Source organism: Eumetopias jubatus, unplaced genomic scaffold (genome assembly GCF_037043125.1).
Source record: "Eumetopias jubatus isolate StellerSeaLion01/CBP00866 unplaced genomic scaffold, mEumJub1_p1.0 scaffold_6, whole genome shotgun sequence".
Classification (NCBI taxonomy): Eukaryota; Metazoa; Chordata; class Mammalia; order Carnivora; family Otariidae; genus Eumetopias; species Eumetopias jubatus.
In genome coordinates this window covers 14,735,817-14,762,623 of record NW_028274812.1, presented here as the reverse complement: position 1 = coordinate 14,762,623, position 26,807 = coordinate 14,735,817, and the positions used below count along the sequence as shown (strand labels likewise).

The following is a 26,807-nucleotide window of genomic DNA, read 5'->3' as shown; positions in this document are numbered from 1 at the left end:
TCTTTGACATAATTTTTCCTGACCATTTCCTCTAATTGGGGGAAAACAACCTCTTTTCTAACATTGCGTGTGTGTGAATATCTTGTGTCACTTTACTAGTCTATAAGCATCAGCACCTATTTAAGCCTTATCTACCATCTATTTTCATATTTTTATCCATGAAAGGATGGCCAAGTTTGCTCTGCCACATGTTGATTTTATGCCCCTAGAAACAATTATGCTGCTTAGAGGAAAAGGAATAAGAGAATAATTTTGATGAAAACAGATATCAGATATAACTATTTGGCATGAAACAAAAATTTAAATAATTCTCACATTTAAAAATTACGTATGAAATGAAAAATGTTGATGCATAAATATGACAAAATAGTCACATTATAGACTACATGTATGAATTCCAATATTTACTAGATGATTCCATGGCTTACATATTTACACATTCTAATTCAGTAGGTGTTTTTAATAGGAATGAAATGAGGAAAAAAGAAGAAGGTAGGAAAGAATCAATAATGTATTGTTGAACATCTCAATGTGTCAAGCACTATGCTGAGGGCTTGTATACGTATTATCTCATGTAATATTCATAACCACTACCTATGGGAGTATCACTTCCTATTTCAAAGCAAGGAAGCTGAATCTCAGAGAGGTTCAACTGTTGACCTAGATCACACCCCTTGTAAGTGATTAGATTTGAGCCCAAGTTTATTATACTTTGAGCCACCTGTTAGATAAGAAGTTTAGTATAAAAAATACAGGTATTAACATAAATGTTTCCTGAATAATACATAAAACCTATAAATGTGATTTTTAATATCAATATGAAAAGTATTAACTAATCAGCTGAAGTGCCTGTCATTCTACTAGAAACAAAAAATTTTACAAAATAACAAAAAGCCACTTTTAAATATGAATGGATATAAAAGAAAGACTAAATAGTAATAATAGAAATATTATGTATATAAATACATACTGGCATAGACAACAGTTGGCCTAATTCACAGCATGTCCCCTAGTGGTCATGTTTGTGTGACAGCCCTATCTTTTGTTACATGAGTGACCTGAGCTGCACCCATCACATTCTCTGCTTGGATCCAGAAGTTAGCTGGAGTCAAGTTGTCACATGGCAATGACCTAAATACAATTGTCACCAGGTCCTGCTGTTGAGGCCCCAAGAACTACTTGCCTTCGTCTTTCTCAAGACTGGGTCTGTCAGAATGTCAAGGCTCCTCAAGACCATCCTCAGCTTTATGATGCACTAGAAGAAGCCACAGGACTCAGAAGAGCTATTATACTCATGATTACAATTTATTACAGTGAACTGACGCATTAATATCAGCAAAGGGACAAAGCTCATAAAGCAGGGTCCAGGAGAAACCATGTATGAGTTTCCAGGGATGAATGATCTTCCAGTAGAAGTACATACAGACATGCCTAATTTTTCCCAGAATGGTGTGTGGATGATATGTGTGAAGTGTCAGCAACCAGAAAAGCATGCTCCATGAGTTTTGCTCCACAGAGTTTTTATTTGGACTCTGTAACTTGGGCAGTGCTTACATAACTGACCTCAGCTACTCGGACTCCAGGCCTTCCCGTCCCAGCTCCTCCAGAAAAAACAGATAGGTGTTCACCATGAAACACATTATTAAATTGATCTCATCAAAGTAGTAGTAGAGCATGGCCCAAGGTCTAGGCATATAAAACACTCCTATCAGGAAGAATATTCCAAGTGCTCAGAGGTTATCTCCCAGGAGCCAGTTAAGGACCATTCCTAAAGATAGGTCTTTATTTGCAATGTATGGAGTTTGAGCAACCCAAGCCTGCTGAGCTAATCTTTTCCTGCCCAGTCAGAACGTATCTTCTCAATAGATTTCACTTCTTAGTTAAATAATTTAAGATCATTTCATTTACTTGCAACAAAATAAAGCACAACAGACATGTGGGTCTATTTTGTTATTACTTTGTAAACACTATCTGAATGTAACAATTTACAGTTCAGTGCCCTTCCACTCCTACTCCATGATGAGATCCACATAAGTGACCAAAAATAAATTTATGCTTTACTGATGAGAGTGTGCATTTTCAGGGAGACCTAATTGTATTTGATGTGAAAAGATGTTTTATAAACTTTTGACCAATTGATATCAGTAAATGATGAAGGTAGACACAGCTGAATATTGTTGATAAACAAACATACATTCATATCTCCATAAATGAATAGAGCCATTTCACCTGGACCACTGTATGCCTATATCCAAAAATAACAAAAATGGAGATAGACTAAAAATATTTTTACCATTTTTAACTTTGCATTAAGAGGACAATCCTATGCACATCAATTGATGTGAAAGAAGCATTGAGTATTAGATTGCAGTCAGAAATGTAGAAGAGTACAAATCTACTTTGAAATATTACTAGCATATCATTACTTCATCAACAGATATACCTACACATCTGCTAGAATCTTAGAGTCCCTTAGCCTCAAGTATCACACAGCTATCAAGGAGATTTACAGCATGAAGGTTTTAGTCTTGAGCAAATAAAAAGGCAAAATCTCCCGTTCATGCCAGGACCAACCCAGGTCTTCATTTATTATCATGACTTTTAATCTCAGAACAGTTGGGTAGTGTTTTACTGAACACTTTTCCCCTTGGGGAAAGAGCTCTCAAAACATTTTATGACACACAAAAAAGCTATAACATTTTTCTTTAAAATACTAAATACGGGCGCCTGGGTGGCTCAGTTGGTTAAGCGACTGCCTTCGGCTCAGGTCATGATCCTAGAGTCCCGGGATTGAGTCCCACATCGGGCTCCCTGCTCGGCAGGGAGTCTGCTTCTCCCTCTGACCCTCTCCCCTCTCATGCTTTCTCTCTATCTCATTCTCTCTCTCAAATAAATAAATAAAAAATCTTTAAAAAAATACTAAATACATATCCTGTGGTTTAAAATTTGTGATTGCTGGATACCCACTGATACCAATAAAACGGAAGTAGAAAAGTCCTAAAATAAAAGCACATGGCACAGATTACTCTTTATTCCAATTGAGACACACGCACACTGTTGAGCACTGTCAGGCTTGCTGAAAATTACACATAATCATGGCATAAAATATTCTCAAAATGGCCTTCTACACAGGCTGTAGAGGGATCCCAAGGCAAAGGCAGGTTCTCAAGGTGTATCCTGTGTTCCCCTGAAACCTCTGTATACAGAATGACCCATCACTTCTAGAGCCAGATAAACCACTACCTCTGATTTCCATGTTTCAGGTAGGAACTATTTCACAGGCTGAAGGGGAAAAATCCCATTTCAGGACCAGTCTATAGTGTTCACATTCTTTGATGGTTATCTTATGGGTGGAAACAGCAAGCTAAACAACAGGAACAGAGAGGAGAGTGGGAAGGGAAGAGGAGTTGACCAGCAAAGGTGGAGTGAGTTACCTCCCTGAAGATTGGCTAAGAGCCCACCACACTAAAATATCTAAAAATGCCAAAGTACCCCTGGACCAGAGCAGCAAAATCATGATTATCAGCACTGGCGGTAACCACATAAAACTAACTCAATATCTAAAAGTTTTGCCATCTTATTCAGAAAATCTAATTAGATGTTCCCAGTATCTCCAGAAACAAGGTGAAGTAATTACAATTTTATGTGTAATCTGTTTCTCTTTCATTGCCTTCATAAAAACACGATTGTGATTATTTTCCACCTCTACTTGTCAAAGGTGAGAAGACAGTTCCCATTCTTTTTTATTTCCTATGACAGCATAATCATTTCCATTTCCTTAATTACTTAGTTTAATTCCAAATACATATCCCAAAGGCAATGACTACTAGTTTAGTCCAACTTTAAATCTGCTTGGAAAACTCTGCTCTTAACAATTTTCATGTGTAATAAAATTATTTTCAGTACATAGCATAAAAGAATCACTCTCCCCAAGTTATTTGTTTTATTCAGTACAAAGTTGGGGCTATCCGTTACTCAACCTTTGTTCATAAACCATATCTGCTCCACCAACAAATCTTGGTGGCTTTATCTTTAAAATTCATCCAGAATCCAACCACTTTTCACCACCTCTGCTGCTTACTGCCTTGGTATAAGCCACCAGTCTCTTGCCTGGATGACTTCAACCCCTCCTAACTTAAATCCGTCCTTGTGGCCTAACCCCTTGAGTCTCTTCTCAACAAAACAGCTTATTTGCTCTCTTTCCTGTCCATCTCCCCTATTAGGATATAAGCACCATAACACAGGGATTATTTCTTCTGTTTTGTTCACTGCTATATTCTCATTACCTAGAACATTGCCGAGTAGATAAACAGCATGTTAAAATATTTAATGAGGGGCTCCCGGGTGGCTCAGTAGGTTGAACATCCGTCCAACTCCTGGTTTTGGCTCAGGTTATATCTCGGGGTCCTGAGATACAGCCTTGCATCAGGCTCTGCGCTCAACGTGGAAGTCCCCTTCCTTCTGCTCCTCCCCCTGCACACATACCCGCTCTTTCTCTCTCTAAAATCAATAAATATTGGGGTATCTGGGTGGCTTAGTTGGTTTAAGCATCTACCTTCAGCTCAGGTCATGATCTCAGGGTCCTGGGATTGAGCCCACCATTGGGCTCCCTGCTCAGTGCAGAGTCTGCTTCTCCCTCTCCCTCTGCCCCTCCACTCCACTCCTGCTCTCTCTATCACTCTCTCTCATTCTCACTCTCTCAGATAAATAAAATCTTTAAAAAAAAATTAAAGGGGTGCCTGGGTGGCTCAGTCGGTCGTGTCTGCCTTCGGCAAAGGTCATGATCTCAGGGTCCTGGAATTGAGCCCGCCATTGGGCTCCCTGCTCAGTGTGGAGTCTGCTTCTCCCTCTCCCTCTGCCCCTCCACTCCACTCCTGCTTTCTCTGTTACCCTCTCTCATTCTCTCTCTAATAAATAAAATCTTAAAAAAAAATTAAAGGGGTGCCTGGGTGGCTCAGTCAGTTAAGCGTCTGCCTTCGGCTCAGGTCATGATCAATCTAGCCCTGCATTGGGCTCTCTGCTCAATGGGGAGTCTGCTTCTCCCTCTCCTTCTGTGCTCTCACTCTTGCTCTCTCTCAAGTAAATAAAAAAAATCTTTAAAAATAAATTAAAAGAAAATAAATAAATAAATAAAATCTAAATGAGAAAATATTTAATGAGTATATGTATGAATAAATAAAGCATATTTCTAAAAGGAACTTTGACAAATATTATCAAAATGTTTATTAACCTGCATAAACTTTGCTAGATCTATATCTATGTTATCAATGAATTAATAATTCTATTAATAAATTAATAAAGGTTATTCTTTGTGAAATGATTCTCCTTTGTAATCTTTTAGTTACATATTTGGAAATAATGAGTTTACCAATATGCTTAGGATTACCAAACTAAAGTGGTTTTAGAAAATAACAGAAGAATGATTTGGGGGTAAGTTATTACATTTTCCTTTTCCTCTTTCCTTTTTTTTGTCCACATCTTAGTTCATTAATGGTCCCACTAAAGTGTGTACAAGGAAACGGATGGGAGTAAAATGCATTCATGAAAGAGCTTCTATATTATCCCTTAGCACTGTTGATGCGGAAGACAACTGAAGAAGTGTGTAGCCACAAAAGAGATACTTTATGACTCTGAAGATGTCAGAGTCATCATTAGCATAGATTATTAAAAGAAAGCATGGAAAATCAAAAGTGTCCCTGTCAAAGGAGTGTATGGATCTAACGTGGTATTAAAACAAAATGTTTAGTGGAATGTATTATGGGTTCTTCTCCCCTTCTCCCTCAAGATGTGGAAATTTTAAACCCCTGTACTTCAAATGTAATCTTATTTGGAAACAGGATCTTTGGAGAGGTAATCAAGTTAAAATAAAGTCATCAGGGTGGGTCTTTATCCAATGTGATTAGTATCCTTATATAAAGGGCAAATTTGGACATAGACACAGACAGAACAGAGGCAGGATCTGCACTAATACAGCTGCAAGCCAAGGACTGTCAGGTACTTCAGGCCACCACAAGAAGGTAGGAAGAGGCAAGGATGGATTCTACCCAGGGTGTCAGAGGGAGCATGGCTATCTAGCCATGAGAACCTTGATATAATAAATTTTCCATCTTAAGTTGCCCAGTATGTGGTACTTTGTTATGGTAGCTTCGGCAAATGAATACAGAATCTAAATAATGTTTTATAATACCTTTCAAAAATTCTTCTAAAAAGTGAGAAGATGCTCATAGCATGCCTGAGGTCATCCAAAAGACAATATTTAAAATGTTTAGTGCCTATCCTTAATAGCCCCATAGATCTAAGTCTGGCAGATGGAGAAAGGACTGTTTTTTTGCATATTGAAAGGGCAGCTCCATTTATAGGAACACTAAACGATGTCTATTTGAGACCTATTTGTTTTTCCCTAAGGACTTAGTGTTAAACCATATATTTATTTCACAGCAAATACCATAAAGATTGAATCAAGGGAATTTAAATACAAATATAACACTCTATTCCATTTGATGAAATGAGAGAAAATGTAAAATTACAAAATTTTGAAACCAATGATAATGTCAAGATTACTTACACTATCTTTTTCTAATTAAAAATCTAACTTCTGGAGAACATGGATGGCTCAGTCGGTTAAGCAGCTGCCTTCGGCTTAAGTCATGATCCCAGGGTCCTGGGATTGAGCCCCACATCAGGCTCCCTGCTCCATGGGGAGTCTGCCTTTTCCTCTCCCTCTGCCCCTCCCCCATTCATGCTCACGTGCATGTGTGGTCTCTCTCTCAAATAAATAAATAAAATCTAAGTTCTTGTGAAAGTTTTTTGAAAAACACATCTTTAAGTTGTTCCCTTTGGGGGCCATGGTGGCACTATACAATTACCATAGCCTATAGATCTTGCATGAAGTTCAGGAATTTGCTAAGATAAATAAATTTTAAAATGTGAAAGAACTAACATCTTTACAACTGTCAACTTTTAAAATATTTATCCCAACATAAATTCTTTACTCAAAAATGAAGACTATTCTGTTAGATCTAAAAAATAACAGCAATTAGGTAGGAATTCCCTCAAATTCAAGTCCACCTCATCTCTGCCTTCCTCTTTCACTCCATCCCAAATGTAGGCACATCCACACTCACCCTTCCTATTGCCTCCGGTCTCAGAGAAGGAGAGGTGTCTCTCATTTGGTACAAATCTACATGTTCCACCTGTGCTCTTGATTTTCTCTCCCACCTTGCCTCCTTGAGAGCCTGTGTCTTTGAAACAACTTTCTCTCCCTTTTTTGTAGTCTCTTCCCCTCTACTAGTTCTTGATCATTCCTTTCAATAGACACACACTTAAAATTACCCTTTATTAAAACAGCTCTCACCAGATGCTATGTTCTGTTTTAGCCAATACTCTATCTCATGAACGTAAGGTACATTCAGTGTCCTAACATTCTTACCTCTCATTTACTCATCAGTTTGCTACCATCTGATTTCTGTTATAACGTGGCTACTCCCTATGGTGGTCAATGATTTCCTAACTGCCAAATCAAATGGGTTTATCTCTGAGTGATTTCTCAGTCTAAAACTGGACTACTAGCTTTTCCCCCAAGTCTGTTGTATTCTCTATCTTTGTGAATGATCTCAATCATTTGCTCATGTCAGAAATCTAGATGTCATTCTTGACTCCTTCTTCTCCAAGATTCTGATTAATTACTGAGTCTATTCCTACGTATCTTTCAATGTGTCTACTTTTCTCCTACTCCACTTCTTACGTTACTTGTTCCTGTTCTAATTTATGACAGAGAGAGATACAAAGAGAGACAGAGATTTTTAGGGCCAGGGTGATCATTTAATTCTCTTGCCTAAGATTCTTTAATGTCACCTACTGCCCATACCACAGTCCAAGTCCTCTTAATGACTGGCCTTTGACCAATGTTACCAACCCACTCCCAGAACCATATTTTCAGGTATTCTGAACTTCCATTTCCTTTAATGTACCATGTTTTTTTTCTCATCTCTCAACTTTTAAAAATATTGGTTCCTTCATGTACCAAATCCCACAGGCATTGCTTAGGTCCTAACTTAAATGTTTCTTTCTCTGAAAGCCTATTCTGATGCCTTTCTTCAGATTTCCCCTGTGGTTGGTTGTGCTTGTCATGTGCTCCCTGACACCCTGTACTTCCCCTCTCACGGCATTTACCACAACACCCTGCTGTAATTGTTTCTTCCGTGAGACTATCAGTTCCAGGATGGCATGGACAATGGGTCTATTCACTACTGTGTCCACAACCCCCAGCACATAATAGGTCCTTAAAAAGTATGTGCTGCATAAATATCCAAAGAAACAAATGGAGCACGAGAGTATATAACACAGTGGTTAATGCCAAAACTTAAGAAGCCTGGGGTTGAAATCTGGTTTTTCATCTACTTGTTATGTGACCTTGAATTTATTAACTCTAAGCTTCAGGATCATAATCTGTAAAATGGTGAAAATAATACTTATATTTGATTCTTGTAGTGAAGATTAAATAAAATAAAAGACAAAATTGCTGAGGCAGAGTGATTGGCACATGGTAAAAGTTCAATAAATGCAATTTAAAAATATTTTTAGCAATGAGTGGGGATGAGAAACTAGAACTGAATCAGGACCTAACTTTGAAAAAACATTACTTGAAATCAATATGGGGCTAATTAAAAAACAAATACTTTCTTAAATTAATAGGGCAAACAGAAAAGAAAGATTCAGGTATCTTCCTGAAAAGAAAATGATAGATCTAGTCCATGTCTGATGAAACCCCATTCCTGAAAGGAATTATCAGGTATATAAAATAAACGTAACCCACTAATTTTTGTTAAAGTTACATTATATCATATTGACAGTTTGTGATTTGTAATGGTTTACATAATTACAGAAGCATAAAGGCTTCAATCTGAAAACAAAGCAGACATCAAAAAAAAAAAAGAACTGCTAATTATAACCACAAGTTTGGAAAATCTACATCTGTGTACTAAAAATGGCATAAGGCACATATACACAGAAGATTCTTGGGTTTTTTCCTTGCTTCAGTAACATTTTTGTTTTAAGGGTTTTTTTTGGTTTTTTTTTTTTGTTTTTAAACAAATTGCTCTTTTATTTGCACCCTATCTCTTCCCACAGCTGTCATAATATTTATGAAGAATTGTTACAATAGAATGGAACGCCATCAATAAAAGAGCTTATTATTTTCTTTAATTAGAAGTAAATAGTTTGTTAATTTGCAACTGAGCAAAGCAGCCAAGAACAAAATTAAAATTTTCGCATTAAAAACCCTCCCCAAATTCATCTCCATGAAAAATCATTTAAACGTCTCCTAACGCACCCAAGATTGAATGATCTTAGGAGAGAACAATCTATTTTTCTACTTCTCAATTCAACATTCCAGCCCTTCAAACCTGACACAACTTAGCATTAAAGCGATTTCTAGATCTACTCAATTTCCAAAGAAAATTTTGAGAAAATAGATACAAATTTTCTTTCTAAATAATGAGTCTTTTAAATTGTCCTTTAAAATAAACGTTTTATTCTTTTAATTTTCTTAAAAATTTTAAAGTAGGCACTGTATTATCATGGAATTTAGAATGAAATGGTTTACCATTCCAGTTTAAATCCACAAACATTCCCATGACTACTTTGCAAAAGCTCTCAGACAACTGAGATCCTGCCAAATATTTACAACTTACATTCTAGAAAAGTTGAAATTCTTATATTTTTTCCTGCCAACTTAGCACTTTTCTCCTTTCTTGTTCTTAGAGATAAAATAACTTGGCACATTATATAGCATAAGAAATAAGTGAATTAAGACTAATATCTTGGTTACTAGCATAAAAAATATTTTTGACATGGGTCATTTTCTTACCCTTATTGGTAGATGTCAACAGAAAATTATATGGGAAAAAGAAGACAACCAAGGAATAAAATGCATTTTAACTATTTTAAGTGGTTTGGTTCTGAGATTATCTGAACGATTCCAAAGCACAGAGCTATGTACTACAAGGATTACCAGACAATGAAATGAAATCCTCATGCCAGGATTGAGTTTTCATCATTATATTATAAGTTTGGAAGAAATTCTCATGTGCTTCAAGCCAGACCTCAGAATGAACTTTGGGCCAGTTATGGACTGAATGTTTATGTGTCCCCCAAATCCATGTTGTAGTCTTAACCCTCCAGTGTCATAGTATCTGTAAGTGGGGCCTTTGGGAAGTAATTAGATGTATATGAGGTCATGAGGTGATGCCCCCATGATGGGTCTAGTGTCCTTACGAGAAGAGGAAGAGAGACAGAGTTCTCTCTCTCTCTCTCTCTGCCATGTGAGGACCCAGCCAGGAAGAGGGCTCTTACCAGGAATCAAACCTGTCAGCACCTTGATCACCTTGATCTTGGGACTTCTCAGACTTTCAGAACTATGAGGAACAAATGTTTGTTCTCTAAGTCCCCGGTCTACAGTATTTTGTTATAACAAAATAGATGCTGTTTTAGTTAGCCTAAGCTGACTAACACAGGGTCTAAATTTGTTGAGTATTTGTTGGACAAAATAAACAAGAAAACATACAAACAATACATCAAACCAGACTCAGTCTGATCCAAGAAATTATAGGGTACCCAATCCTTTCAAAGCTGACAGCAATTATGTCTCCATCCTGGGGGTAGACTATCTCTTAGTTATAGGATAAACCACTGCCTTGGTTATTTAATAAGCAAGAAGAAAGAGGGAAAGTTGGTTTCAAAAAGCTCTGGGGGATTAAAAAAAAATGTTGAGACAGGTCAAATTGCTTATTTGTGGGTTATTTCTTCTAGTGAGAAATGTTTTTATCCTGAGTACTTAGGATTTCCCTGTGACTGAAAGCCTGGGTGCTGCTGATAAGTGATTGGGTGCCAAGGACCAAAAATTCATGAAGCTGCGTTCATAAAAGACTTAGTAAAACCCTGGGCCTAACATACATTTCTGTGAAGCTTAGCTGACTCTGAGTGTACACGCACACCTGTGTGCATGTGTGTACACATGCATGCCTGCTGTCCATGTCCATAAGGTGCTAGACTGATGGGACCAAGCACACTCAAGCATCACAGAATGGCTTTGGAAACAGGCCTTCCAAGGGAGGCAGTTGGAAAAGTGACACAATGTCCTGATCCAGAGGCCAGATCAAAGATATGAGGTTGACCTTTCTATTCTGTTACAAGTGAAATATTATCATTCGCATCTCAGAAGTAAGCGAGCACACTGCAATGGTGTGGGAAGTGTGTGTTGCCATTTCAGTTTGGGTGTGCCTGTAAAGGTGACCTCAGTGAGACTGTGAGGCCCTGGATGTGCAGGTTGCATGTGTTTTTGTAGGGGTAGGATACAGACAGAAAGAGACGGATAAAGATGGGGAGGGGGAAATTAAGACAGAGACAGAAAGGGGGTTGGGTGGAGGTGTAACGGAGTCGGAGGTGGGATGGGAGAAATAGATAGTCCAGGAATAGGAAAGAGGTGGGAGGAAGAAGGAGAAAGATAGGGCTAGAAATGAAAACTCAAATAGGGATGAAGGTGGGCAAAGGATGGGAAGAGAGAGAGGAATGAGGAAGGAATCATGTGATTAGCGACTGAGACAAATGCAGACAAACACTGACCGTATAGCTATCCTGGAACTCTGCCACCGTAGGGCCATGGCTCAGATTTGATTTTTAAAATGTCTTCCAAATATAAGTGAGTCAGAAAAGGAAAAATATTCTCAAATGAATTTGAGGGTTTTAGCTATGCTGGGCAAGATACTACAATGTCAGTATAAGTAAGTTCAGGAGAGCGAGTATAGGTATCATTGATCTGCTTCAGTTTTTGGTTTTCAAGATGACCCAAGGAAAAGAAATCAAAATACAGAGGGGAAAACAAACAAACAAAAAAATCTCTATCACATTAGGTTATAATGGAGGTAACAAGTTTCTGGGTTTTTTCAAAATGATACCCTTGATGCAAAAATGTGTGAAGTAGGGGAAAACATATGGACTTTAGATTCATTTCTAGATTAAAATTTCAGCAGCACCCCTTACCAGACATATGAAGATGTGTGCTACAAAATAATCTGTGTAAAACACTTGGCACAGTTCCAGAAATTAATCGTTTTTCCCCATGTGATATCCTTACTATTCTACAAAATAAGAAAAGATAAAGACTCTTTGCTGCTCTTGTTGTATTAAAATGCACCTCTGTGTGGTACTCAGCACTGTGCTTAGAGCTATTAAGATTTATAAAAAATTACAAGAATCAGCATAGGCCTTATAGACTTTACATGGTTGTTGGGAAGCGGAGATACACAGTACAAAACAATTCTAGCCATGTTAAACTTCTCCACCTATGCTACAGGTTCTGGAGAAGTGCTAAGATTTTGGATTCTACTTTACTAGACCAGGAAAACCAGAGCAGACAGGGGGATGGCACTGGAAGAGGGGTACAGGGGCAACCGCAACCATGCTTAGAGCATCTGCTGGGGGGCAGGCTCACTGTTTCCCATGTGGTCAGAAATGACTTCATGAGTGAGGGGCTAGCACTACACATTAAAGGTAGGACTTAGATATTTAGATGGGAAATTACAGGGGTGAATTTACAAAGCAGGGCTAGAAAAGAGAAAAGGAAATGATGCACATTGGTAGAGCCTATTCCAATAATCAGTTATTACATAAGTATGTAAAGTATCTTTGAACAATGATAAAACAAAGATAAAAACATTTTTGAAAATCAAAGGCCTTTCATATACTGTATGCCACGGCTTAGGTTCAGATTTTCCCTTCTTTTTAAGTATTCAGTACATAGATGTGCATATCCCAATAATTCTACTTTAAAAACTTTCACAAAGATATTTGAATTCTATTTTTAAAAATCTGAAAAAATTAATTATAAGTTATTTTTTCCAATCAGATTAGAAAACACGGTTAACCTCAGAGTGTTCGTAGTGTAAGGAAATGGGCATTCACACAAACTCTTGGCATATATTAAAATTATAAACATGTATATCTGTTGACTATCAACCTACTTCTAGAAATTTATTCCAGGTAGAAATATGCCCAAGGACTTTCAATATAGTATTTTATATAATATTAAACAATTGGAAACCACTTAAATGACCATCAATAGGCTACTGGCTAATTTTGATTCATAATATATAAGTAATTATATTTATAATAAAATACTATTCAGCCATTAAACTTATTATGTACCTCTGTATCTATTAACATGGAAATATATACTGAGCAAAACAGAGGCATACACAACCATTTTTGTGAAATTGTGTGTGTCTGTGTGTAGAAAAATGATCAACACGTTAGTGATGGTTATATCACTATTGTGAGATTTAAGGTGATTTCTACTTTCTTTACACCGTGTAAGAGGTTTATCATTAATATTACTTACAATTAGCATGTAATCTTTTTAACAATATGAAAAAACAATAACTCTATTTTCATTTTGGAAAAAAAATAATCTTCCCCAATTAATGACAATTCTGTAGCAAAGTAATGGCCAGCTGGCACCAGCCAAGACAAGAGAAGATGAGCCCCCACCAGGGGCATTTACTACCTTTTCACAGGGCAGATACTGGGGGTAACCACTGTGTGAGAGAATTCCCTTCTCATCAAGGGGCTTTTGGAAAGAGATTATAGGAGAGATAATCCCAGTTTATCCTGTGTCTAGATGCATCGTTTAGTCTTCTGTCTTTACTGGACTGTGAGCTTCTCAAGGCCTGGGAAAGTGTCTTACCAACATTTTCGTGTGTCCAAAGCCTAGATTAGACATGCAGGAAGCAGTTAATTTGTACAATGGGACTGTAATAAATCGCCATGCTTTGTTTGCTCCTGCACTATAAAAGAGGCTTTGGGGAAGTCCCTGATCAAAACTGCTCATAAGGTTATGTCTGGCACTCTGTAGGCACCACTCCCAGCAAAAGGATCCATTAACTGAATTCAAACAACTGTCCTATTGTCTATATTTATTTTTACAAATGCAATGTTTTTCATTTCACATATTTTTTCATCTGCATGTATATGAGACTAATTTTATTATAATATTGCCATACTGGGATTTGTTTTCTAGTAGCATTTCTGTCCAAAGTCATTACAATGTACAAATACACAGTCATCTGATACAACCTAATGTCGGTGTGGATAATCTCAGAATGATTAGTCTTTTTAGTGTCCTGCCACCATGGTTACTTTGCTATTGAAGCACCTAAGAGGGGAGCCCAGACACTGTCATGATCTACTCAGACTAAATTCTTTGCTCAAGACAGACCACTCCTTGCTTCTTTCTGGTCCAAATAGAATCAAATGCATAAAAAAAAAAAAAATTGAGCACAAATTCTCCTTTCTATATGACATACACATTAGTACATTAGAAATAACTGAACAAACTATTTCGATCAGAATTCACAGAATTGACATGAAGTAACTGCTCTTGACTCTAGCTATCCATTCATTTCTTCTCAGAGACAATGTTAGCAAATGTCACAGATAAGCAACAGTTAAACTGATTGAACTGCCAATATCATTGATTAGTATTAGTGACAGTCAAGAGTGCCAGCAGTGTTCCTTTATTACACTTGGCATTTAATGATTTATTGGCTCCAAATAAGTAAACATAGAACTCTAGGTAGTTTGCTTTACCTTGGCCAGATGAGAGTTGATCCATTTTGTGAAAGTACGTTTTTGTACTAACTCTTGCTCATCTAGAAGAAAAAAAAATGAATGAAACTAGTTAGATAACACAGTATAACATGAAGTTGTATCCTAAAAGACATTGGGTTACAAAGTCTAGAAGTAATCATAATATTATTTTATCTTCTAACCCATTTTGCCAATTGTTGTCTTGAAGGAAGTGTCAGTACAACTCCAATTTGACTACTCCTTTAAACATTATCAGCAAATGCTTCAAAATTTTCAATATGTTAGCCCTATGTTTACCTTCATTCACTTATTGAAAGCTCACAATACAATTACACCTCAGTAAAGCTGTTTGGAAAAAGTTCACTGAGACCAACTGAGTGCCAAGTTTTATGTTAGGTGCAGAGATAGAAAACAACAGGGCAATGTCTCCACCATGAAAAATCTAGAAGGAGAGACAGACAAGCACGGGCATATGCATAGTAGAGGATTATACGGTAATGTAATAAGACAGAGCTGTGTATGTGAGGCATTACAGGGACTTCACCCAGATTGGATGACCTCCAAAGATCCCACCACTCCTTTTTTTTTAAGATTTTATTTATTTATTTGACAGAGAGAGAGAGAGAGCACAAGCAGGGGGAGCAGCAGAGGAAGAGGGAGAAGCAGGCTCCCCACTGAGCAGGGATCCCCACATGGCGCTCGATCCCAGGACCCTGGGATCATGACCTGAGCTGAAGGCAGCCGCTTAACCAACTGAGCCACCCAGGCACCCGGAGATCCCACCACCTCTTGAAGTCCACACCTTTGTGTAGGCAAACTGCAGGCAGTACCTATGACTTGTTTCTAATCAACAGAATATGTCAAAGATGATGGGATGTCACACCTCTAAAGATGTTATTTTAGGTTAGATTCCATCTTAGTTGACCAGAATGAGAGATTCTCCTTCTGGCTTTGAAGAAGCAAAGAGCCATGCTGTGAACTGCCCATGGAGAGGGCCATGTGGAAGGGAAGAAGAAGCTGCCTTTAGTGAAGGATGGTCTCTAGCCAAAAGCCAGCAAGAAGCTGGGGCCCTCAGTCACACAGCCATAAGGAAATGAACTCTGCTAACAACCCAAATGAGTTCAAAAGTACATTCTTCCCTCTTTCAGCCTCTGGATAAAAATGCAACCCAGCTGGTATTACGGATTTGTCTGCTTGATTACAGACTTGTGTGACCCTGAGCAGAGAATGCATCTAAGCTATGCATTGCTTTTGGACCCACAAAAATTTGAAGATAACAAATGAAAGTTGCTTTTCTTTTTGGGGGTTTTCTTTGTTTTTTAGAGAGGAGGTGGAGATAGCGGGAGGGTGATACAGAGGGAGAGAGAGAATCTTTAATCAGGCTCCACACCCAACTTGGAGCCCGACGTAGGGCTCAATCTCAAAACCCTGAGGTTATGACCTGAGCCGAAATCAGGAGTCTGCTGCTTCACTGACTGAGCCACCCCGGCACCCCCTGAAAACTGTTTTAAATTGCTAAGTTTGTGGTAATTTCTTGTGAAACAAGAGAAAACTCGCATCAGGTTAAAAAAAAAAAAAAAAAAAAGGTAGGGTCCAGAAAGGCTTTAATTAGAGGCATAAAGATAAGAAGGCCAGAGAGAAAGGAGACAGTTTAACACCTTTTAAGAAAAGGTGAGTTCTATTCATTCTACCAACATCTACCAAGTGTCAACTGTCTGTAAAACACTAGACCAGATGTTGTGAGGAACACAGTTGAACAAGACATCATTCCAATTCCTCACCCTTTCAGGGATAGTGCTCAGATCTATATCCCTGAAGCAGACCTCTCCTGGGCTTCAGCTGAGAACATTTAACTGCCTATGAGAATATAAGCTCTATGACGACAGTAACTTTGTTCCCAATACCTACAAATATGACCAAAAAAATACTGTTCAATGAAGGAATGAAGAAAATTTATAACAAAACATTTTAATTTGGAGAAATTTTGGATATATCCATAGAATTCACAGAATGTCATTATTTCAAATGTACTTTAAGCATGTGCTTTTAAACTTTCAAGTACATACAAAAACAAACGAGTATAATGATAGGCAAACTTTTTATGTACCAGGCACAGATAATCTATTTTTGTTCTTTTTTTGTTTGTTTTTAAGGAACTTAAGAATTATATGGGATGATTGAAGGGCTGAGTTTGAAAGAAGACAGATTTCTGTCTATATCTTTTTGGAAAACCCAGATAAAATCTCAAATTGAACTGCAAAAGAAGCTGGAAATATAGCTTCTCTGTGTTCTCAGAAAAGGAAAAAAAGTAATGGAATTGGATGAACGCCTGACAATGTCCAGTCAAACTTTGCTGAAAGCTAAATTCTAATAATTTTATTTGCTTTATTAAATTTTTTTGGATTACATATCTTCCTTTGAGTTATCTGATACAACTGCCTATAACCAAAATATTTATTTTTAGACCTTTCATGATATGAATGGTCTGTTACATTGAGCATCAGACGACAACTAAATGTAGAGGAAAAAAAACATAATTTATTGGAAATTATAGAAAGTAAGTTTTAAAATGCTAAAATGACATGCTTTGGTTACAAATTTTAAAAATATTACTCCATTTTGTATGTTTTTTGACCAAGGAAAGACATAAAGGAAAAAATGAAGAATAATTTATTGTATCAAAAATGTGATCATTTTGGCAAATAAATGCTAAGTGAAACAATTAGCACAAAAGCAGCTTATTGTCATCTATAATATATAAATTCTGTGCTGTAACATAATATGACTCATAATGGTTTAAAGTCTTCTTATTTGCAGTATGGGAAGTGATAATGCAAATTTAACCTCTGGTCCCAAATGCTTTTAATTATTTCTAGTAGTGTTATTTCCCCAGCAAATCAAAGTAATTATTGATCGTTGGGTTTCAAATGACTCAGCAAGCAAATACTCTGGATGAATCTACATGTACATAATCATCCCTTCATCAAAATTATTAATGTCTTCTTTCCCTACAGAAATATTCCTGGCAAAGTCAGAGTACTGTTTATTCTTTTTTTTAAGATTTTATTTATTTATTTGAGAGAGAGAGAGAGTGCAAGAGAGATCAGGAGCAGAGGGGAGGGGCAAAGGGAGAGGGAGAAGCAGACTCCCTGCTGAGCAGGGAGCCTGATACAGGGCTTGATCCCAGGGCCCTAAGATCATGACCTGAGCCTAAGGCAGACGCTTAACTGACTGAGCCACCCAGGTGCCCAGGGTACCATTTATTCTTCTGAACCATTTTTTTTTTAATTCTAGTATAATTAACATACAGCATTATATTAGTTTCACGTATACCCAGGCACAGATATTTCTATCTCTATGTCTTTATATAGATCCTATTATATTTTAATTAAACCAATTATTATATACCATCATATGTAATATATACTTATTAACTCATTTAATTCTTGTAGCAAATCTTCAAGCAAGAAATATCATAATGCCATTTCACAAATAAGAAAACCAAGGCACGTGGAAGTTAAGCATTTTTTCCAAAGCCACCCAGTGGCAGACCCAAGTGTTCACCTCTACAAGTCAGGTTCTTATACCATTATACTAAGGAGAGCACAGAAATCATTGTATTAGTCCAAGGAGAGCACAGAAATCATTATATTAGTCATATCAAATATTAATCATATTAAAATGATAAATTCATAGTTAAATCACTTTGAGTTTGACCTTAAAATCTTTAAGTTCTATAAATAAAGTCATGTAGCAGCAGAATAACCTTAACTAATCAAGCTAGATTTGATGGAATTCAGAACTTCTATGATATATAAAATCCAATTCTAAGTTTAAAATAGACTATGGGGGGGGGCGCCTGGGTGGCTCAGTTGTTAAGCATCTGCCTTCGGCTCAGGTCATGGTCCCAGGGCCCTGGGATCAAGCCCCGCATTGGGCTCCCTGCCCCGCAGGAAGCCTGCTTCTCCCTCTCCCACTCCCCCTGCTTGTGTTCCTGCTCTTGCTATCTCTCTCTCTCTCTCTGTCAAATAAATAAATAAAATCTTTAAAAAAAATAAAAAAATAAAATAGACTATAGGTACAGCTAGAGTATATATAAAATCTTAAACTCAATTTGAGATTATGCACAATTTTATTAATGTTGCAAGATATAAATGTTTTAAAATCTTAAATTAGCATAGTGTTGTCATAAATTTAGGTAATAATATATTGATATTACTTCCTGATTTTAAGTTGTTATATTTTTACTACTCCCACCTTTAATGAAACAATACTGCTATTATAACAGTTTTCTTTGATGATAAATCTCTTGAGTTTATATTTAGACTTTGGCTAAAGGGCCTTTTTTTAGAAAGTTCAAATTATGAGGGTTTTTTTTTTGGTAGCATTCATTATATATGTAAGTGTCAAATTCTCTACATGTTTCTTTTTATATTATGGCTACAAAAGCAGAGTTTATTGGGTCCTAAGAGTCTACTTTTTATATCATTGTATCAGACACAGTGAACTGAATTCTAAGTAAATATTTTCTGATTTTACTTACTATATTCCCCAAATAAAGAAAATTCCTAAAACATGTCAGCAAATATTCATTTTTTGATACAAAAATCTAAATAATTTAGCCCAGGATTTGGTAATTATATCTGATACCAATAGCATAAAATGTTTCAGTCATGGAAGTAATATAAAACATGTGATGAATGTCTATCACATTGCATTAAAACAACATTATGAACAACAGCACTGTTTTATAAACTTGTTGAAGAGCTGACTTAATCTCCATGATATAGGTTTATAGTTCTTGTGAATATGTAGTTATATTTGAGAAAGCATTATTTAAGTGTATGTAACTGTTAATCTTATAGTGATTTTTCTATCTTACACTTTTCAGAACAACAACATGATATGGTCTTACCAAGTGTCCACATGTATGCATGCTAAATATTTCCACTAAAATTGTAAACAGAGTAATTCATTAAGACATTTAGCTGAACATACATGTTAGTTGTAAACACAGAGAAGTTTGTTTATGTCATAAACATAAACTTAGATCTCTAGTTCTAGGAATCACAGAGAATAAGAAGTTAATCCTGTTTACAAATCCTAATCCCTGATGAATTCAGGCAAGATGGCGGAGGAGTAGGAGACCTGGATTTCGTCTGGTCTCAGGAAGTCAGCTGAATAGGGATCAAACCATTCTGAACACCTACGAACTCAACAGGAGACTGAAGAAGAGAGTAGCAACAACTCTCTGAACAAAGAAGCGACCACTCACTGGAAGGTAGGACGTGCAGAGAAGTGAATCCGAGGCGATATTCGGGAGGATAGACGGCGGGGGAGGGGGCCTCCATCGGCCGCTTCTGGCAAGTGATAGAGACGCAGAGCACAAAATCGGACCTTTTAGAAGTCGGCTCTACTGAGGGAAGTTGCTCCGGTGGCTAAGCGGGGGGTGGAAACCTCGCGGGACAGTGTGGTCTCAGGACCCTCGGGGTCACAGAAAGACTGGGGGTGCCTGAGTGCAGCAGAGCTCCCAGGTGTTGGAGCAGGGAAGCCGGCTGCAGAGACGGAGCCGAGGCGCGGGCTCTCAGCTCGAGGTGGCCATAAACTGTGATCGGTGACAGTCGGGCCACTGCTCCTCCAGCAGGGACCCAACAAGCGGCAGATCCGGGGAGACTCCCCTTCCTCCCCCAGGAGGAGCGGCGCGGGAGCGCACCGCAGGGATCTGCTGGGTTTGGAGACTCCACACGGGGTCGGGTGCCAGAGATAGAAACGCTCGGTCACAGGCCGGGTGAGCACGCAGTGCGGCCGGAGACCAGGGAGATGGGAGTGACTGCTTTTCTCTGGGGGCGCACTGAGGAGCAGGGCCCCGAGTTCTCAGCTCCTCCGAGTGGAGATTGGGAGGCCACCATTTTCACCCTGGTCCTCCAAAGCTGTACCAGAGCTTGCGGGGAACAAAAGCTCCTGAGAGCAAACCCAAGCAGCTTACTTAGCCTGGACCGACAAGGGCGGGGCAATTCCGCCTCCGGCAAAGACATTTGGGAACCACGGCAACAGGCCCCTCCCCCAGAAGATCAGCACAAACAGCCAGCAAGCCAAGACCAAGTTTACCGATCAAGAACGGGAGAACTCCAGCACTAGGGGAATACTGCACATAGAATTCATGCCTTTTTTACCATGATTCATTAGTTTTTCAAAGTCGATTTTTTTAAACGTTTTTTTTTTAATTTTTCTTTTTCCCTTTTTCAACCATCTTATCAATCCCTTTTTTTATTTTATTTTTTTTAAATTTTTTATTGTTATGTTAATCACCATATATTACATCATTAGTTTTTGGTGCAGTGTTCCATGATTCATTGTTTGTTCATAACACCCAGTGCTCCATGCAGAACGTGCCCTCCTCAATACCCATCACCAGGCTAACCCATCCCCCTACCCCCTCCCCTCTAGAACCCTCAGTTTGTTTTTCAGAGTCCATCATCTCTCATGGTTCGTCTCCCCCTCTGACATACTCCCCTTTTCTTCCTCTCCTGTTATCTTCTTCTTTTTCTTTTTTCTTAAAATATGTTGCGTTATTTGTTTCAGAAGTACAGATCTGTGATTCAACACTCTTGCACAATTCACAGCGCTCACCGTAGCACATACCCTCCCCAATGTCTATCACCCAGCCACCTCATCCCTCCCACCCCCAACCACTCCAGTAACACTCAGTTTGTTTCCTGAGATTAAGAATTCCTCATATCAGTGAGGTCATGTGATACATGTCTTTCTCTGATTGACTTATTTCACTCAGCATAACACCCTCCAGTTCCACCCACGTCGTTGCAAATGGCAAGATCTCATTCCTTTTGATGGCTGCATAATATTCCATTGTGTATATATACCACCTCTTCTTTATCCATTCATCTGTCGATGGGCATCTTGGCTCTTTCCACAGTTTGGCTATTGTGGACATTGCTGCTATAAACATTGGGGTGCACGTACCCCTTTGGGTACCTACATTTGTATCTTTGTGGTAAATACCCAGTAGTGCAATTGCTGGATCGAACGGTAGCTCTAATTTCAACTGTTTGAGGAACCTCCATACTGTTTTCCAGAGTGGTTGCACCAGCTTGCATTCCCACCAAGAGTGTAGGAGGGTTCCCCTTTCTCCACATCCCCGCCAACATCTGTCGTTCCCTGACTTGTTAATTTTAGCCATTCTGATGGGTGTGAGGTGGTATCTCATTGAGGTTTTGATTTGGATTTCCCTGATGCCGAGTGATGTTGAACACTTTTTCATGTGCCTGTTGGCCATTTGGATGTCTTCTCTGGAGAAATGTCTGTTCATGTCTTCTGCCCATTTCTTGATTGGATTATTTGTTCTCAATCCCTTTTTTTAAGAAAACATTTCTTATTTTTCATTTTTAGAGTCATATTTTATCCCTTCATAGTAGTTACCCTTATTTTTGGCATATATATATTTAAGTTGTTCTCTCTTTAAAATTTTGAGATACAGTTTCTTCTAACAGATCAAAATATACACTAAATCACCAGTGTATGGCATTGTTCTAGTCTCCTGCCTGACCACATTCTCTCCTTTTTTTTTCTTTTTCTTTCTTTTTTTTTTTAAATCTTCTTTCTTTTTTCAAACAACTTCTTATCGTATTAATTCCTTTTATAAAATCTTTTATAATTTTCATCTTTAGAGTCACCTTCCATCCCTTCATTGTATCAACCCTTATTTTGTACATATATAAGTCTTTCTTCCTTTAAAATTTTAGGAGGCACTTTTTTTTCTAACAGACCAAAATACGCCCAAAATCTAGTGTGTGGCACTGATCTATGCACTAGCCTGATATTTGATCATATTCAGTTTTTTTCGTATTGTTCTGTTTTTGTATTTATCTTTTTGTTTTTTTTTTTCTTTTCTTTCTTTTCTCTTTCTTTTTTCTTTCTTTCCCTTTCTTTTCCCCTGGTTACAGGTCTTTTCTGATTTGTATAGAGTATATTTGCTGGGGACGTTGTTAGCATGTTAGCATTTTGTTCTCTCATTCATCTATTGTGCTCTGGACAAAATGACAAGACGAAAAAAATCACCTCAGCAAAAAGAACAAGAGATAGTACCGTCAGCCAGGGACCTACTCAATATGGACATTAGTTCGATGTCGGACCTAGAGTTCAGAATCATGACACTAAAGATACTAGCTGGGCTTGAAAAAAGCATGGAGGTTATTAGAGAAACCCTTTCTGGAGAAATAAAAGAACTAAAATCTAAGAAGTCGAAATCAAAAAGGCTATTAAAGAGGTGCAATCAGATACGGGGGCACTAACTGCTAGGATAAATGAGGCAGAAGAGACAATCAGCGATATAGAAGACCAAATGATGGAAAATAAAGAGGCTGAGAAAAAGAGAGAGAAACAACTACAGGATCATGAGGGCAGAATTCGAGAAATAAGTGATACGATAAGACGAAACAACATTAGAATAATTGGGATCCCAGAAGAAGAAGAAAGAAAGAGAGGGGCAGAAGGTATACTGGAGCAAATAATAGCAGAGAACTTCCCTAATGTGAGGAAGGAAACAGGCATCAAAATCCAGGAGGCACAGAGAACCCCTCTCAAAATCAATAAAAATAGGTCAACACCCCGACATCCAATAGTAAAACTTACGAGTCTCAGAGACAAAAAGAAAATCCTGAAAGCAGCTCGGGAGAAGAGATATGTAACCCACAATGCTAAAAATAATAGATTGGCAACAGACCGATCCACAGAGACCTGGCAGGCCAGAAAGGACTGGCATGATATCTTCAGAGCACTAAACGAGAAAAATATGCAGCCAAGAATACTATATCCAGCTAGGCTTTCACTGAAAATTGAAGGAGAGATAAAAAGCTTCCAGGACAAACAAAAACTAAAGGAATTTGCAAACACGAAACCAGCCCTCCAAGAAATATTGAAAGGGGTCCTCTAAGCAAAGAGAGAGCCTAAAAGCACCATAGATCAGAAAAGAACACAGACAATATACAGTCACAGTCACCTTACAGGCAATACAATGGCACTAAATTCATACCTTTCAATAGTTACCCTGAATGTAAATGGGCTAAATGCCCCAGTCAAAAGACACAGGCTATCAGATTGGATTAAAACACAAGACCCATCGATATGCTGTCTGCAAGAGACTCATTTTAGACCCAAAGACACCCCCAGATTGAAAGTGAGGGGGTGGAAAACCATTTACCATGCTAATGGACACCAAAGGAAAGCTGGGGTGGCAATCCTTATATCAGACAAATAAGATTTTAAAACAAAGACTGTAATAAGAGATGAGGAAGGACACTATATCCTACTTAAAGGGTCCATCCAACAAGAAGATCTAACAATTGTAAATCTGTATGCCCCTAACATGGGAGCAGCCAATTATATAAGGCAATTAATAACAAAAGCAAAGAAACACATTGAGAACAATACAATAATAGTGGGGGACTTTAACACCCCCTGACTGAAATGGACATATCATCTAAGCAAAAGATCAACAAGGACATAAAGACTTTAAACGACACACTGGACCAAATGGACTTCACAGACATATTCAGAACATTCCATCCCAAAGCAACGGAATACACATTCTTCTCTAGTGCCCATGGAACATTCCCCAGACTAGATCACATCCTAGGTCACAAATCAGGTCTCAACCGGTACCAAAAGATTGGGACTATTCCCTGCATATTTTCAGACCACAATGCTTTGAAACTAGAACTCAATCACAAGAGGAAAGCCAGAAAGAACTCAAATACATGGAGGCTAAAGAGCATCCTACTGAAGAATGAATGGGTCAACCAGGAAATAAAAGAAGAATTAAAAAAATTCATGGAAACCAATGAAAATGAAAACACAACTGTTCAAAATCCTTGGGATACAGCAAAGGCAGTCCTGAGAGGAAAGTATATAGCAATAGAAGCCTTTCTCAAGAAACAAGAAAGGTCTCAAATACACAACCTAACCCTACACCTAAAGGAGCTGGAGAAAGAACAGCAAATAAAGCCTAAACCCAGCAGGAGAGGAGAAATCATAAAGATCAGAGCAGAAATCAATGAAATAGAAACCAAAAGAACAGTAGAACAGATCCACGAAACTAGGAGCTGGTTCTTTGAAAGAATGAACAAGATTGCTAAACCCCTGGCCAGAATTATGCAAAAGAAAAGAGAAATGACCCAAATCAACAAAATCATGAATGAAAGCGGAAAGATCACAACCAACACCAAAGAAATACAAACAATTATAAGAACATATTATGAGCAACTCTATGCCAGCAAATTAGATAACCTGGAAGAAATGGGTACGTTCCTAGAGATGTATCAACTACCAAAATTGAACCAGGAAGAAACAGAAAACCTGAACAGACCTATAACCACTAAGGAAATTGAAGCAGTCATCAAACATCTCCCAAGAAACAAAAGCCCAGGGCCAGATGGCTTCCCAGGGGAATTCTATCAGACATTTAAAGAAGAATTAATACCTATTCTCCTGAAACTGTTCCAAAAAATAGAAATGGAAGGAAAACTTCCAAACTCATTTTATGAGGCCACCATTACCTTGATCCCCAAACCAGACAAAGACCCCATCAAAAAGGAGAATTACAGACCAATATCCTTGATGAACACGGATGCAAAAATTCTCACCAAAATACTAGCCAATAGGATCCAACAGTACATTAAAAGGATTATTCACCATGACCAAGTGGGATTTATCCCTGGGCTGCAAGGCTGGTTCAACATCCGCAAATCAATCAACATGATACAATACATTAACAAAAGAAAGAACTAGAATCATATGATCCTCTCAATAGATGCAGAAAAAGCATTTGACAAACTGCAGCATCCTTTCTTGATCAAAACTCTTCAGAGTATAGGGACAGAGGGTACATACCTCAACATCATAAAAGCCATCTATGAAAAACCTACAGCGAATATCATTCTCAATGGGGAAAAGCTGAGAGCTTTTCCCCTAAGGTAAGGAACGCAGCAGGGATGTCCACTATCACCACTGCTATTCCACATAGTATTAGAAGTCCTAGCCACAGCAATCAGACAACAAAAAGAAATCAAAGGCATCCAAATCGGCAAAGAGGAAGTCAAACTCTCACTCTTTGCAGATGATATGATACTGCATGTGGAAAACCCAAAAGACTCCACCCCAAAACTGGTAGAACTCATACAGGAATTCAGTCAAGTAGCAGGCTATAAAATCAATGCACAGAAATCAGTGGCATTCCTATACGCCAACAACAAGACAGAAGAGAGACAAATCAAGGAGTCGATCCCATTTACAATTGCACCCAAAACCATAAGATACCTAGGAATAAATTTAACCAAAGAGGCAAAGGATCTGTACTCAGAAAACTATAAAATACTCAGGAAAGAAATTGAAGAAGACACAAAGAAATGGAAAAATGTTCCATGCTCATGGATTGGAAGAACAAACATTGTGAAGATGTCAATGCTACCTAGAGCAATCTACACATTCAATGCAATCCCCATCAAAATACCATCCACTTTTTTCAAAGAAATGGAACAAATAATCCTAAAATTTGTATGGAACCAGAAGAGACCCCGAATAGCCAGAGGAATGTTGAAAAAGAAAAGCAAAGCTGGAGGCATCACAATTCCGGACTTCCAGCTCTATTACAAAGCTGTCATCATCAAGACATTATGGTACTGGCACAGAAACAGACACATCGATCAATGGAACAGAATCGAGAGCCCAGAAATGGACCCTCGACTCTATGGTCAACTAATCTTCGACAAAGCAGGAAAGAATGTCCAATGGAAAAAACACAGTCTCTTCAACAAATGGTGTTGGGAAAATTGGACAGCCACATGCAGAAGAATGAAACTGGACCATTTTCTTACACCACACACAAAAATAGACTCCAAATGGTAGAAAGACCTAAACGTGAGACAGGAGTCCATCAAAATCCTAAAGGAGAACACAGGCAGCAACCTCTTCGACCTCAGCTGCAGCAACTTCTTCCTAGAAACGTCGCCAAAGGCAAGGGAAGCAAGGGCAAAAATGAACCACTGGGATTTCATCGAGATAAAAAGCTTTTGCACAGCAAAAGAAACAGTCCACAAAACCAAAAGACAACCGACAGAATGGGAGAAAATATTTGCAAATGACCTATCAGA

General features: G+C 38.1%; 1 protein-coding gene across 1 annotated transcript in view; it reads right to left on the bottom strand.

Annotated features, from left to right (window-relative positions):
• SYNE1 (spectrin repeat containing nuclear envelope protein 1) overlaps positions 1-26,807 on the bottom strand; it is a 454,522-nt gene that overhangs the window by 348,740 nt on the left and 78,975 nt on the right. Inside the window, exon 3 of the mRNA XM_028103363.2 lies at positions 14,644-14,705. Coding sequence (XP_027959164.1) covers positions 14,644-14,705 — 62 coding nt within the window. The remainder of the gene's footprint in view (positions 1-14,643; positions 14,706-26,807) is intronic.